General features: G+C 36.9%; 1 protein-coding gene across 2 annotated transcripts in view; it reads right to left on the minus strand.

Moving 5' to 3' along the window:
- Rab27 (RAS oncogene family member Rab27) overlaps positions 1–14,379 on the minus strand; it is a 47,704-nt gene that overhangs the window by 16,352 nt on the left and 16,973 nt on the right. For both annotated transcript variants that reach the window (XM_067111308.1, XM_067111309.1), the window contains exon 4: positions 636–750. In XM_067111308.1, coding sequence (XP_066967409.1) covers positions 636–750 — 115 coding nt within the window. The remainder of the gene's footprint in view (positions 1–635; positions 751–14,379) is intronic.

Here is a 14,379-nt window from a genome sequence, read left to right on the forward strand (position 1 = left end):
AAGGTCTGCTATGGCTTAATCCCTATAGCCACCAACCCCATGGGCTGGTTTTACTCCTCTCACACTGTACAGTATGTATGACTCAAGACCACCTTCTGTTAATATAACCATCTTGATTTGGAGATTATTGGTATATCAGTCAACTACCACAAAAATACAACATAGAAAGTCTAAAAACCTTTGTAAAGACCCATCTCTGCAAAAGTTTAAGACATCTACTGCTTTCCTTGCAATCTACTCCAAAATTAGGGTATCCAATGTTCAGTATAGTTTTAAAATAGTTGAAGGAATTATGTCCTGTAATGAAGAGGTGAAATTCATTAGGAGACATTGTTATGTAAAATAGCTAAACACAAATAAAAAAAAAATTGGATCTTTTATCAAGTAATTCTGAATTCCTATTACAGTACCTAACCTCTCAGAGTAAGCAAGCATATGTAGACAGGAACATCTTTTACTGAGAAGACAGAAGAATTCCTGCATAAATAAAGAAATGCCCACATATAAAAGAAAATTCCATTTCTCAGTCAAACAACAAATGGTACACAACATATTTCTTAAGTTTATTAGACAAGAAAATATTACACAATATCACAAACATTTGACAACACATGCAAATTGCTTCCTCATCCTACCTTGAGTTGTTCCAGCCAACTTCTAATATCGAGGAATGACTGTTCATTAGTCAAATCAAACAGGAGCAGGAAGCCCATGGCATCCCGATAAAATGCTGTGGTTAAGCTACGAAACCTACAAAATGCAAGTGCTTATTAGTAAGCAATATATTACGCTGCTTCTCTAAGAGTGCATGAACACTTCTGGAAATGGAGCAAAGTACTATGATCACCAAGAGTGAATTTATGTAAACTTTTCTGGGATCTAAGCAGCAAGCTTTGCAGGCACTCAGTAAACACAAAAGATTCCAAAGGGTTTTCCTCATGACAGACAAAATGTTCAAGCCTAGAGTGAAACTAACTGATATATGTTTCACATAAAATCACCAACTAAATGGTTTTTCTGTAACATAACACTATTTCTTGACTTTATTAAAAAATCACAGATCATGTATCATTCATTTTATATGATTTAAAAACAATAATATATAAAGGACAATAAGCATTTATTGATTGCAAAACAAAAGTTCCACTAGGAAAACTTCAGTAGAATCTTCTATTCTCAGCGCCAGTTGTGGGGGATAACTTTAATTACCAGTCAAATTACATTATTATCATATGAGCACTACAAACATTTTCTAATTTCTTAACTCATCAAGCTGCATGACCAATGTAGAAGCCATAAATACTTTCTACAGTTAAGCTTGTCTTGTTTACAAAATAAGACTGCAAACCATCTACTGTTTTGTCAAATAAAGAGCCATACTGTTCAACAAATACTGTATATGCCTAGCTCGAAATATTTATATCTATCTTCACATTTATTTACCCCTTAGCTGTATATTAAAAATAATAATAAAATTCAAAGTAATTTATATTTATCCTACACTAAGAACCTAAGCTTTCAAAGATGGAGTATGCAGCACAAAGCATGCTGCCTCATATAAAATTAATGCTAAACAGTTGCTTTTGAGTTCTGCAGCTATACAGAACAAAGCAATCTAACCTAATCTAACAAATGAAACTTTCCAAGTAACAAAACTACTGTATATCCGAAAATATGTACAACTTTGTTAAAAGTTGAGTCAATTCTCCTGTGATAAAAAGTGGCATAAATATTCAAGTAGAAACAGTAACCACTACAAGCCTTTGATTATTTTATATTGATGACTTCACCAAGCAATCATCACGACAACCACCTGGCACATTCCACAGAAGCTAGTTATGTGGGTTAAGGATGTCATTAACCTACTGTAGAAGAGGTTAGGAGTCATATACAGTCCAAAGCAAGACTTTAAACTAAAAGCAATGCCCCTCTAAACAAAGCAAACTATAAAATAAACTGAAGTGGGGACAATGCCTACACTATAATTGCTATATACTTTGGGACTAGGTTTGTACTGGAATTAGTTAATATGAAAAACTGGAATGATTCTTAAGTTACAATTATCATGAAGAGATGGGCCAGGCCTATACTGTTATTACTATAAAAATACCATTATGTCTAAACTCTAATTATCATGAAGGTAGGAACTAGGTGTACACAGCAATTGTGAAAACTGAGAATAGGCTTCCCCTGCTACTTTTCACATGTAAATGTATAATTAAAATGCTAATTCTATCACATAATACTACACATTCTCTTTCATTTCCTGTACTAACTTACTTCATACATCTGGATGGTCTACTAAACTTTCCATACCAGTAGAAGAAATATATGTGTAAAAACACCTTAGTCAATAATAACAATACAGCACAGGTTATAGTATATTATTGCCCTAGTGAAAATTACATAAAATTACAAAGTACTTCAACCAGGCCATTCATTTTCACTTCTAGACACCCACAAGAAATGGAAAGTAAAATAAGACAAGGAAGCTGGACTGCTAAGTGGGAGGAAACCAAAGGAAACAGATGAGTTGGAGCCAGAAGAATGATACAAGAACTTACAATGCAGCTCAATGCTTAAAGTAGGCATTACACCCATACTGCTACACAATACCCGTGAGCCTTTCAAAATAATTTACCAACAAAAAAAAGAACCTTTACTTCAGATTATCTTGGTGATCCTTGTACTTTGCATAGTTTCTAGCAATTTTGGGTTACTATTAGAAAAAACTGAAATCTTAGTGCAATGGTAACTAAATATATAAGGGTTGCACAAGCATAAGAAAATATTAGTGCGTACTACTTCATGCTATATAAATGGATGTCTGGAAAAACTGCATTCAATAATCTTAAGTTCTGGAGTAGTAAATGTCAAATTAAAAAGATGGCATTTCACTTTCACTATGTCTGGCATAACCCTTCAGTGACTACATTTAAAACTAAAGTATGTGTTCTGACTACTGTATATCATATAAAAAATAAAATGTCCTTAAACTATACAGAAAATCATATTTTCCAGCAAACATCAATATGGTAAGCGCAGCAAGAGGGTCCAGTATTATTTTTAAAAGACCACCACAGTCAATAACATACCATGCTGAATACCTGAAGTATCCTGTACCTACTTTCAAATGGATAAAATAATAATTAGTGATGCAGATGAACGAAAAGGTGCTTTCCAGTCTTTAATACTTTGCATTTCCTCAGAACCTGTCACAGAAGACAGAGCTGTATTTGGCGATATAGTAGCAATGTAATTTAATTGGTGAACAGGGTTTGTTACATCCAGCGGTTTATAATCAAGACCATTTTATTGTTGTTATTATTATTATTATTATTATTATTATTATGTGTCAGGACCAATGAACAAAACAGGTGAAGTTACAAGCCAAAAGGGGAATGGAACTGATGAAAAAAAAAAGCCAGAGATCAAAAAAAGGCTACAAAAACAATTAGTGCTGCCTACAGCTCACAGCATTAAGATACTCCAGCAATATCCCCTTACGTGGTAGTCCAGTAAAAAAAGACTTGCATAAAGTAAACAATTATATACTATTCAATACTGTATATGTATTCTAAATAAAAACTGCAAAGATTTTAGGTTCTTTCTCTATCATGTTTTACATCACAATCAGGAGATATAGCACTATACAATAATGTATTTGTGATCGACAAGACCTGGCTAAAAGGCAGTTAGTTGTGGGACCTTTGCACAAAATTCCCAAAGAAGTATATGAATCTACTATTCAGCAAGATTCTCAGTTCTTTGCTAAGGGAGAAGAAATATTAATTATGAACTACAGGATAATCCTAATTAGCTAAGTCTTTGCTAATAACAAATTAAATAAGTTTAAATTAATATAATTGTCTGCAAGAGAAAACAGTCCCAATCAACCATTTGGATTTTTTCAACACAGAATTTGACAATTATAATCTACAGTGAGCTAATAATTTTTCATATGTAAGTACAGGTAGTCCATGTGATCTTTTGACTTTGAACTCTAAACAAGACAAAAAAAAAAAAAAGCTGGAATTTGGAATTATATTTATTGCTTATTGCAAAACTAATATTAGTGAACTGAATATAGGATTTAGGCCAAAGGCCAAGCACTGGGACCTAAGACATCATTCAGAACTGAAACGGAAACTGACAGTAAAAGGTTTGAAAGGTGTAACAGGAGGAAAACCTCGCAGGTGAACTAAGAATCAACTGTTAGGAGAGGGTGGAAAGTAAGATGGAAGAATGAGAATATGAGAGGAGGTGCAGTCAAAGAAACGAAAGGGGCTGGAGCTTGGGGCTGAAGTCACGCTGCAAAGAACCTTAAGTAATGCCTACAGTACACCGCACGAGGTGCACTGACGAACCGATATTAGTAAATCCTTAAGTATGGAAAACATGATAACCCAGTGATCTGGTTTGGGAACTGAAACATCACGTAAAAATAAAAATTATTTCAAAATTCTTCCAGATCCCTATCCAAAAGGCTGCATGTGCCTCAGATCATTTTCTTTACAATATAACGGGAGGCTGTTTACTTCCTGACAGAAGTTTTCATCTATGTAGAACACAATATGGAAGACAAGGATAGGATGCACATGATTAATAGTCTTATGTCTTTGCTGTTAAGATACAATAAAAGCAATCAAATTCCAGTGAGTAGGCAAATTCAGTAAACACTATTAATTAAAAACAGTATGAAAGAAGTTATCAAAAGGCGCTATGTGAATCGGAGAAAATGTACAGTAGTACATAGAAATATATTTACAGTAATTATCATTGCAAGGTCATTTCAAACTCTCTCTTACCAATTTACAAAAACCATCATTTGTAGAGCACAAGCAAGCTTTACACAGCCAAAAGTATCATATCAGTGTAGGAGAAACTATTCCTACACTGGGAAGTAATTTGTTTGTTATGACCGTGGGATTTAAAAAGAATGTTTCATAAACAGATACTAATTTGTTAACCTGTTAGAAGCTTCAAGCACTGTAAATAATCTTTCATAAAACTCTGTTCAGTAAAGTGAATTAGGAAACCCATTTCAAAGACAATTCCTGAATATAGTACACAACTTTGTTATCAATGAAAGGAACGATAAATTGGTTTTCATTTCTGATAGAAATCTCTACTATGCATTCAACATCCATTCCTAAAATCCTTATTTTTCTTATTTTGAAATGTCAAGTGGGTAAAAATTTTCCTTGATGTAAATAAGAGAAAATTAAACTCTTGAATGGCAATCTGGGAGTTTGCATATGGCTCATATCCCAGTGTATCCAATCAGTATTAATTTCATTATACATAGCCAAATTGTGCATATACATAGCCAAATTGTGCAAGAACAAATGTAAAAGACAACATTTTTTATTCTTGTACCTACAAACTTCTTGTGCTCTACAAATAGTGTGCAATTAAGAATAGTATCCAGGGACTGCATTGCTGAACATTACTTCAAAGTTTCAAAACCCATGAATATGGTGCTGCAGGGTAGTCTTTTATCTTTGCGCCATTCGGTGCAATCGGCATTCAAAATAAAAAAAATAACGCTTTAATAACCTGCTAGGACTGTCTCTGTAATCACCTGTTTCCCACCAGGTGGCACTGGAATATTTACATTCTTGTCAGAACTCTTCACGACCATCCACTAAGATGTGGGGAGACTGGGTGGGTTTCCACTTTAACAGTAGGTAAATATCCAAATAATTACTTTTTATCATAAAAATTTCCATTATTTGGAATGAATCTTACCTACTGTTAAAGTTAGCTGACTACCACAATGAATGAGGATGGTGGGTTTGTGCAGCCAGAAAAACAACTGTTCAGCCAAGCAAACTAAAACCTTTTTAATGATAGAGTACTAGTGACTCCTGTGCCCGAGTCGAAAGTCCATAAACGACAGTCCAAAACTAAAGACAACTACCTTCAAATATGAGGGTAGGCTACTACAGGCAGTCCCTGGTTATTGGCGATTGGGTTTTACGGCGCTTGCCTAGCAACGACGATAACTGGATTTTCGGCACCGATATGCACTGATCTCCACTTATCGGCACTGATCTCCGGTTATCGGTGCTGATCTCCAGTTATCGGTGCCGATCTCTGGTTATCGGCGCCGATCTCCACTTAACAGTGGCACCGATAAGCGCTGTTATTGCCGATTTTCGGTTATCGTCACGCCGTCAGGAATGGAACCCTCGCCAATAACTGGGGACTGCCTGTATATACCAATGTGTACCTTCATGCTCCCTAAATTTAATAGTGGGATTTCATAATAACTAACAAGAGAGAGAAAGCATGGTTATTCTCATCTAAATTTCAATGTTTTGCAAGTAATGTGAGGCAAAAACAGCGTTACATCCCCACTGAGTTGCACTGACAATCTTCTCTAGCGTACGCGGAAATGAAAAGATGAGGCTTTCAAAAATGGTAAAAGCTCAGAAATCAACTCTGTGAACATTGACTTAATCAACCATTCTTGGACTTGGAGTGTTTGGCCTCTTACCACCACATTACAAATTCTTAACTTCTCATCTTAAGAGTTTAAGTCTCTCCAAGTAAACCCTCAGAGTTCTAACTGGACATAAAACCATTTCTTCACTGCCTACCAAAGTTGAAAAATTAACACTGTCACAAATCTGGGAAGGGCCTCCACTTCCATATTTTTTCTCTAAGCAATGAAAGATGAGCAAAAGGTTTCCTCTACAACAAAGCCCACATACAAGAAAGAACTTGAAGTTCACTCATGTGCTTTACCATCACAAGAGCTAAAAGAAAGTGTTTTTAAAGTTCTGAAGATATGCCTTATCCAAAGGCTCAAACTGGGGTAAAGTTAAATCCTTAAGGACTACATCCATATTTCATTGTAAACGCTGGTGTGAAGATTTGAAATTTTCAACTCAAAAGATTGAAAACCTCTTTCAAATTTAAATAGTCACTGATATTCCAGTTAGCATGACACAGAACTGAAGACAATGTGAAGCGACATCCTTTGATTGCTGGAACAGAAAACTACTTTGCATACCTGAGATATCAGAGAACTTGATCAGGATATCTGTAGTGTACAGGTGTTGGATATCCCTCTGGACAAGCATCAAAATAATTAAACTGACCACTATTATCTATAAAGTCTAACAGCGGAGAGCCTTCTAAGCTTAAGGATTGCTTCCCTAGCCACTCTAGAAAAGCCTCTAGCTTGTAAGAGACAGTTGATAATCTCTATGTGGTCAGAGGAAGCATGTGGAAGTTAATGAGAACTCAAATTAGACTGTCTGAAAAGACCTTTCCTCAATGGCAGAAGGCAAGGAACATCTACCACCAGGAAAGGAAGTTGGAGAAACCATTCCCTTTGAAGCCAGCAAGATGATATCAAAATTGTCTTGTGTTCTGCAAAGCTCACACATTGTTGAGTATTCCTTCAAAAAACAAACAGAGGAAAAGAGTAAAGGTCTGGATTCGACCACTCTTGAAGAAAGGCATTGACTGCCCATGCCTCAGGATCCTGGCTTGGAGGGCAGTAAACCAGGAGTGGTGTTTTGGGCAGATGTGAACAGACTGATGTTTGGGTCTCCCCAAATGTTCCACGACTTCTAGCAAACCTGTGGAATAGACCATTCTGAACGAAGGCCTTGCCCTTTCCTGCTGAGCTGGTCTTCAATAATGGTGTTTCTCCCTGGGACAAAAGAGATAAAGAAATGATGTTCCTGGACTCTGTCCAAAGAAAAAAGAAGTTTCTTTGCTAGCCTCAACAGACCACTCGACTTGTGTCTCTTTGAACTGTAGGAAAAGACTGCGATTGTTTTGTCTCTGTTGGAACAAACCTGAAAAGAGAGAGCCTATCTTCATCTCCAGATAAACCATTACTGAGATCTGAAAAGCACAGATTTGTTGGAATTAAATGAAACAACCAGCGCTGAGGCTACACATAGAAGATAATCTTACACCCTCAAAATCGCCTGAAATAAATTGTCAAGAACTAACCAGCTGTCCAAGTACAGAACTCTTGATACCAAGCAGGTGACTCCATCTTGCTAAGGATGCCAACACACAGGTGAACACACAGGTGCATATTTGTAGTGCCATACTCAGATCAAAACACAAACCCTAGAACTAGAAGACCTTCCCTTGGAAGACAAGGCTTAGATACTTCTTCGACTAAGGTTGTACTGGGGTTTGGAAGTACACGTCCTACATGTCGACGGAAATCATCTGTTTAACTGACTACCAGGACTGAACTGAATGACTCCATGGAAAAAGAAGTAAAATGAATAAACTTGTTGAGACTGGAAATGTTCAATATTGGCCTCCAGCCCCCTCCCTGAAGTCTTGGGAAAAAGTAAAATGATAATAAAGCCTCAGAAACTAGATTAAAATTGGCTCAATGGCCTCATTGCGTAACAACTATCTGATCTCCCCTTCTCAAAGTTGGAACTTATCTATTTGAGGAGAGTGGAGAGAGAAGGATATCGGTGAGAGAAAGATATCGGGAAGTCGACAGGTGGAAAATTAACAAAAGGTACTAAGTATCCTTCCCTGAGACCCATCACTTCCCAAGGTTCTTCTTGAAGCCCAGAGAATTCAGAAACCTCGCACAAAGCCTCCAGAGGATCCTTACAGCCTACTTGAACTGAGAGTTCAAAACATCAGTTATGGTTACAGTTGCAATTCTTTCACTTAGAACGTGAGCCTTGATCACTATTGAAGCAGAACTTGAGAGCGGTTTGGGATAGTCTGCTCAGAACTTTCATGCAGAAATGTTTGAAGGGGCAATACCCTAGAGGGATCTGAGACAATGGCCTTAAATACTTAGGGGTTGAGACAATGGTGGAACATGTCAAAATACAGCTATTAGTGGTTGAGCTAGACCACTTTCTAAAATAAATATGCACATAACTGTTTCTGTTACTTTAAAACCAAGTTGTAAAAAAGAATAAGACATTTCTTCCCTTACCTACAGAAATAGGTCTATCAAGGTGAGGTTAATACTCTGACAGCTCATCAAGAAATGCTGCCCCTTCAGAACTAACATTTATATAACTATTATCATCATCAATATTTCTTATATATGTCTACATACAGTACATACATATTAGAAATACATACACAGGCAGTCCCCAGTTATTGGTGGGGGTTCCGTTCTGATGCTGTGATGATAACTGAAAAGAGCCGATAACCGAAAATCGGCAATTCCTGGGGCTTATCGGCACCGAAAATCACCAATTTTCGGTTATCGGTGCCTCTTTTAAGTATGTAACCACAAAGAAAATTTCTGAAAATTTCAGATATGTAACGGCGCCAATACCCAATTACCGGAGTCAATAAGAGGAAATTGGCAATTTTCGGCGCTGAAAATTGCCGATTTTCATCACTAGACAAAACCTGTAAAACCTGATCACCGATAACCCAGCCTGCCGATAACAGGGGACTGCTACATCATTTGTGGTTGGGATGTGGTCCTCATAAATGATTAAATAATTTTTATTTTGACTTTCAACGTTTGCATCGTAAATCCAAACTTCACAAGGGAACTAGTTTGCTGGGCATGGTGGAAGAATACATCGTCACCAAGCACTGTACTGAGGCTGGCGCTTTGTTTGCATTCTGCTTGTATGCCATTTGGGTTCCTCGGACTCTGTTGTCTTGTTTCTGTTTTTTTTTTTTTTAATATGTGCCCTTAATCATGCCCTCCGAGCATAAAAATTACTCTTCTGATGGCATTGCTTGTAAAAAAAGGAAAGTCCACTCTGTTCTTTTAGTTTCATTTCATTATTTACATTGATTCACATTAGTGTATTTTACATTTATGTCCATGCATTTTTCTTAGTCCATATATGTCATAGAAATGTTGTGTTTTGATGTCCTAGATTATGACTTTACTATTGCAGTAGCAAGGTGGGTGACGTAGGTGCTTAACTGAGTGCGTTCCAACTTATGTTGAAAATCGGGTTACGACGTGTCATTAGGAACATATCTCCTCCGTAACCCAAGGACCTCCTGTATACGTACAATGTATACACATATATACACATTCACATATACATACATAAATATATACAGTATATATATGAAAATAAAAAGGCCCATAAAACACTGTATGAACGTTTCAGCCAAATATTTCGAGCAATTCCTTCTATGACCCTGTTCACAGAAGACGTGATCAGAATATGGTTGAAACATTCATACAGTGTTTCATGAGCCTTTTTATTTTCATACTGTACTGCTGTATTATAGTAAAAGACATTCATATACTGTATATAATACATATATATATACATATTCTCGCAATAATCGAGCTGTAATGCTAAGAGTTACATACCAAACTCAAAAGTACTTCAACCCCACCGCTAGGCCAAATCACCTTACCAACGAGAGAAGTCTTTCGCTTCCCTGGTGCAAAAACTTAAAACTTACATGTAGAACAGAGAAAGGTGAAAAACTGATAATTTATCTAAGTCCTAACACAGCTCTAAACAACTTCATAAAACTGTAAACTGATGAAGTGGCATCTCCCAAAAAGCAGCTTTAAGTGATATGCTTCTAAGATCACCTCAGTTGTTGTTTTGGATTAAGTAAGCAACATGCCAGCATATCACCTCAGTTGGTCCATTGATTCCTAAGTGCTAACTCTATAGACACAGTTGTGAGCACACTACACTGCGAATGTTAGGTGCAGAGCTATTTAACTTTTAAATAGTTTACTAGCTTTCTCTTTTGTCTGTTAATCACTTTTCCAAAAGGCACAGACTTTTCTTGGTAATGTGACTTACCATAAGCAGGGCTAACTTCTTACTCATTTAAACGGGCTGAGGTTAAAGCATACAAAAGAGCGCCCGTCAATGGATTCATCTTCGGCAAAAGGGAGTTAAAGGGGAACCACACAAACTATTCATCGCTTAAAAGTTAAAAAAGAATCAACCAAATCAGGGTTGAAAACTCTTGAGTCTAAAGGAAGAACCGAGATGGCAGAAAACGGCAAATCTATGGATGGACAGTGAGGTGAAAAACACCAGGGAAAGTGACATAGTAGGGAAAATCAGCAATGATGTCACAGAATGACAGCTGTAGTAATGGATAGCTGGGAGAGAGATGGCTGGGTAGGGAAGGAAGAGGGTTCTCCCATAGTGTCACCACAGAACCAAGATGACACCTGGAGCCATCTACACAGCACTTTATGAGGTGATTGCTGAGAAGCGAGAACCCGTTCTATCACCAGGCTTGCTTACTCTAGATAAATAAACGGCGGAAGAGGAAGAGCCGTTATTGCGAATACAGTCAACCCACAGTATTCGCGGGGGATAGGGACCACAACCATCCGCGAATAGCCAAAATGTGCGAATACTTGACATCCCCCTCTAAAAATGCTTATAACTAGCTATTTACCATATATTTCTGTGTATAAGATGACCTTTAGATAAGACGAGGTCAAAAATTATGGTAAATTTTCATGAATTTATCTCCTATCTATAGTACAGGCAGTCCCCAGTTATCGGCAGGGGTTCTGTTCCGACGGCATGACGATAAGCGAAAATCACAGATTTTCGGTTATCGGCACAGACAAGTGGAAATCAGCTCATATCAGTGCCGAAAATCACTGATTTTTGTCGCTAGACAAGCATCAATAACCAGGGACTGCCTGTATAAGACAACTGCTATATTACAAAACCATCTGTGTATAGGCTAGCTTTTAGTTTTATAAAGATGATGTTACTACAAATACTGTTTTACTTACTGTATCCTTAGAAATTCAAAATAAATGAAATAACAAAGCCGATTCTATATCACATTTTTCCTACACGTCGCCTAAAAGGGAAAGCACTGTTCTGTTTATGTTACATTGCCAATCACAAACAACCCCTAACAACAATGCGATAATGTACGATAATTATCATATATAATTATCATTCTTATGACTGAACTGTTCTAAACAGTTGTATGTAATCCAAAATTGTGTTATTTACCACCAAAATAATGAATTTTTTATGTAAAATAAATATTATGTTATCCTAAATGTTACTACTACAGTAATTACTCATTAAAATTTCTAAAAGGTTACCAAAAGATAAAGGTTGCAGTGTGTTCAATCATAACTCGATGTTTACATATTCTCAGCTGGGTTTGCATAGATAAAAGTTGATTTCACTGATATGGAATTATTCATTAAATATGCCAATAACATATAAGGTAAAAATGGTTTTACTACCTTTATTATAAGTTTATTTCATGATGTGAATCTTTTCATGTGTGTCGGTGGTTATCGCACCAAGGCTGAGGCTAGCCTACTAATAAACATCACTTAGAATTCAAGGTTTGATTTTAGAATGGTAGTATAAGACGACCCACAATTTTTAGGGGTGAATTTTAGGATTTAAAGGTCGTCTTATATGCAGAAATATACTGTAAATAGTTCAAATACCAAAGACCCTCTCCAGAAACTTTTATAACTGCTTATTTTAATAGTTCAAACACCAAATGTATAGGTTAAACTATCATCCTACACAGAATATACAGTACCTTAAACTATCATCTAAAACACTTTAATATCATTTCAAAGTTGTCTTACAACATTACCCTTAAAAATATATGGCTAACAGCTAAGTGTGAAAACTATTCAAATTACCCCTATACATTCAGACACATCCATTTTCTCTCATACAGTATTGAAGCAGTCCTGTTTCTTTTTTTACAGGACATAGAGGAAACACTGGGACTGGAAGTTAAGTACTGTACAGTACCTAAATATTTAATATGCATTGAAAACAATACATTTGACTGATATTTTGCTGTGTTTATATTAATAATTACTACTGTATTTGAAAATTAGTAAATCGTTTTTTTCAACGTACAAAATGTATTTAGTCACAAAACTAACATGAAAATACAGTACTGTACAGGCTGTCCCTGGTTATTGACGGGGGTTCCATTCCTGATAGCGTGAAGATAGCCGAAAATCAGCAATAAACAGTACTTATCGGCGCTAATAACCGGGGATCGCTGCTGCTGTTATGTGGGGATCAGTGCCGATAACCAGAGATCGGTACTGATAAGCGGAGCTTGGCCTATATCGGCGCCGAAAATCCAGTTATCGATGTCGCTAGACAAGAGCCGTAAACCCGGATTGCCGATAACCAGGGTCTGCCTGTAATTAATGAATATTTCTCTACGAAAAAATATGCAAATTACCAAATTTTTCACGAATAATTCAGGGGTAAGTTCCACAGAAAAATCAGCAGATAGGTGAAGGCGTGAATCCCAAACTGTGAATAGGTGGGGGTTGACTATAGGAACAATTGTCACAAGGAGACAAATAAGAGGTGACAGAGGGTGAAACTGAGTAAGAGGGGGGACAATACAGGATGAGTAAATGATAACAACAGAAGAATTGACAAGCAGCTCAGAAACTACAGAAATAAAGGTAATGTGTCTATAATCCATATATAACTCTACCAGTTCACATACAGTACATCACTATCACTCTCTCCAAAACAGGTGATATAAGAGCCAGTAAACACGAGTGGTAAACTATCAAATAAATCCTCAGGAGAATGCATCGAATTCGAACCGGAAGGCAGTTAAGAGAGGTGGCAAAGGGCACAGACCTTGGTCCCGAGACTTGCCATGGTTCCATGTCCGTGGAGAAGACCAACAGATGTAGATGGGTGGGCTACAGACAGACACCAAGGCTCCAACACTCTCTCTTGCGGGGCAAACCAAAATAAGTCATCACTGAGAGAGAGAGAGAGAGAGAGAGAGAGAGAGAGAGAGAGAGAGAGAGAGAGAGAGAGAGAGAGAGAGAGAGAGAGAGAGGAATTAACCTGTCAGGCAAAGGATGAGAAGCAACAATGAAAGGCACTGAGTAGGCTTATGGCCTGCCGTAACAAGTTGTCTATGTAATCTATCGGCCTCTAACATTTTCTGATAGAATATGTCACAAAATTATTCATCCTCTCGTTGATAACTCCTATTTTCTTTCCAAGAAGAAAAACCACACTCGTGCCTCAACAGCTAGGCTACCACACGTGGCCATCATGAAGAACTGAAACATTTGGTTTACGCAAACTCTTTCCTATATGCAGCCTAATGCTTTCACCTCTGCTTGCTGTAAGTGACATAATGCAAAAACAGAAAACAAGAACAAAACTGTACAGGAGAAAATCAGCAAGAAATAGTAAAAATTAATACTAATGCCAATTCAGTCTGCACAAGGACACGGCATGAGAAACTCTGACAAGAACATAAACATTCCAATGCCACCTGGTGGGAAACAGGTGATTATAAAGACAGTCCTAGCAGGTTAGTCAGGTAGTTTTTTTTCTTTTTTTACTTTGAATTCTGATTGCACCTAATGGCATGAAGATATAAGCTAACTTTAACAGTAGGTACAAT

Source organism: Macrobrachium rosenbergii, chromosome 11 (genome assembly GCF_040412425.1).
Source record: "Macrobrachium rosenbergii isolate ZJJX-2024 chromosome 11, ASM4041242v1, whole genome shotgun sequence".
In the NCBI taxonomy this organism is placed as follows: Eukaryota; Metazoa; Arthropoda; class Malacostraca; order Decapoda; family Palaemonidae; genus Macrobrachium; species Macrobrachium rosenbergii.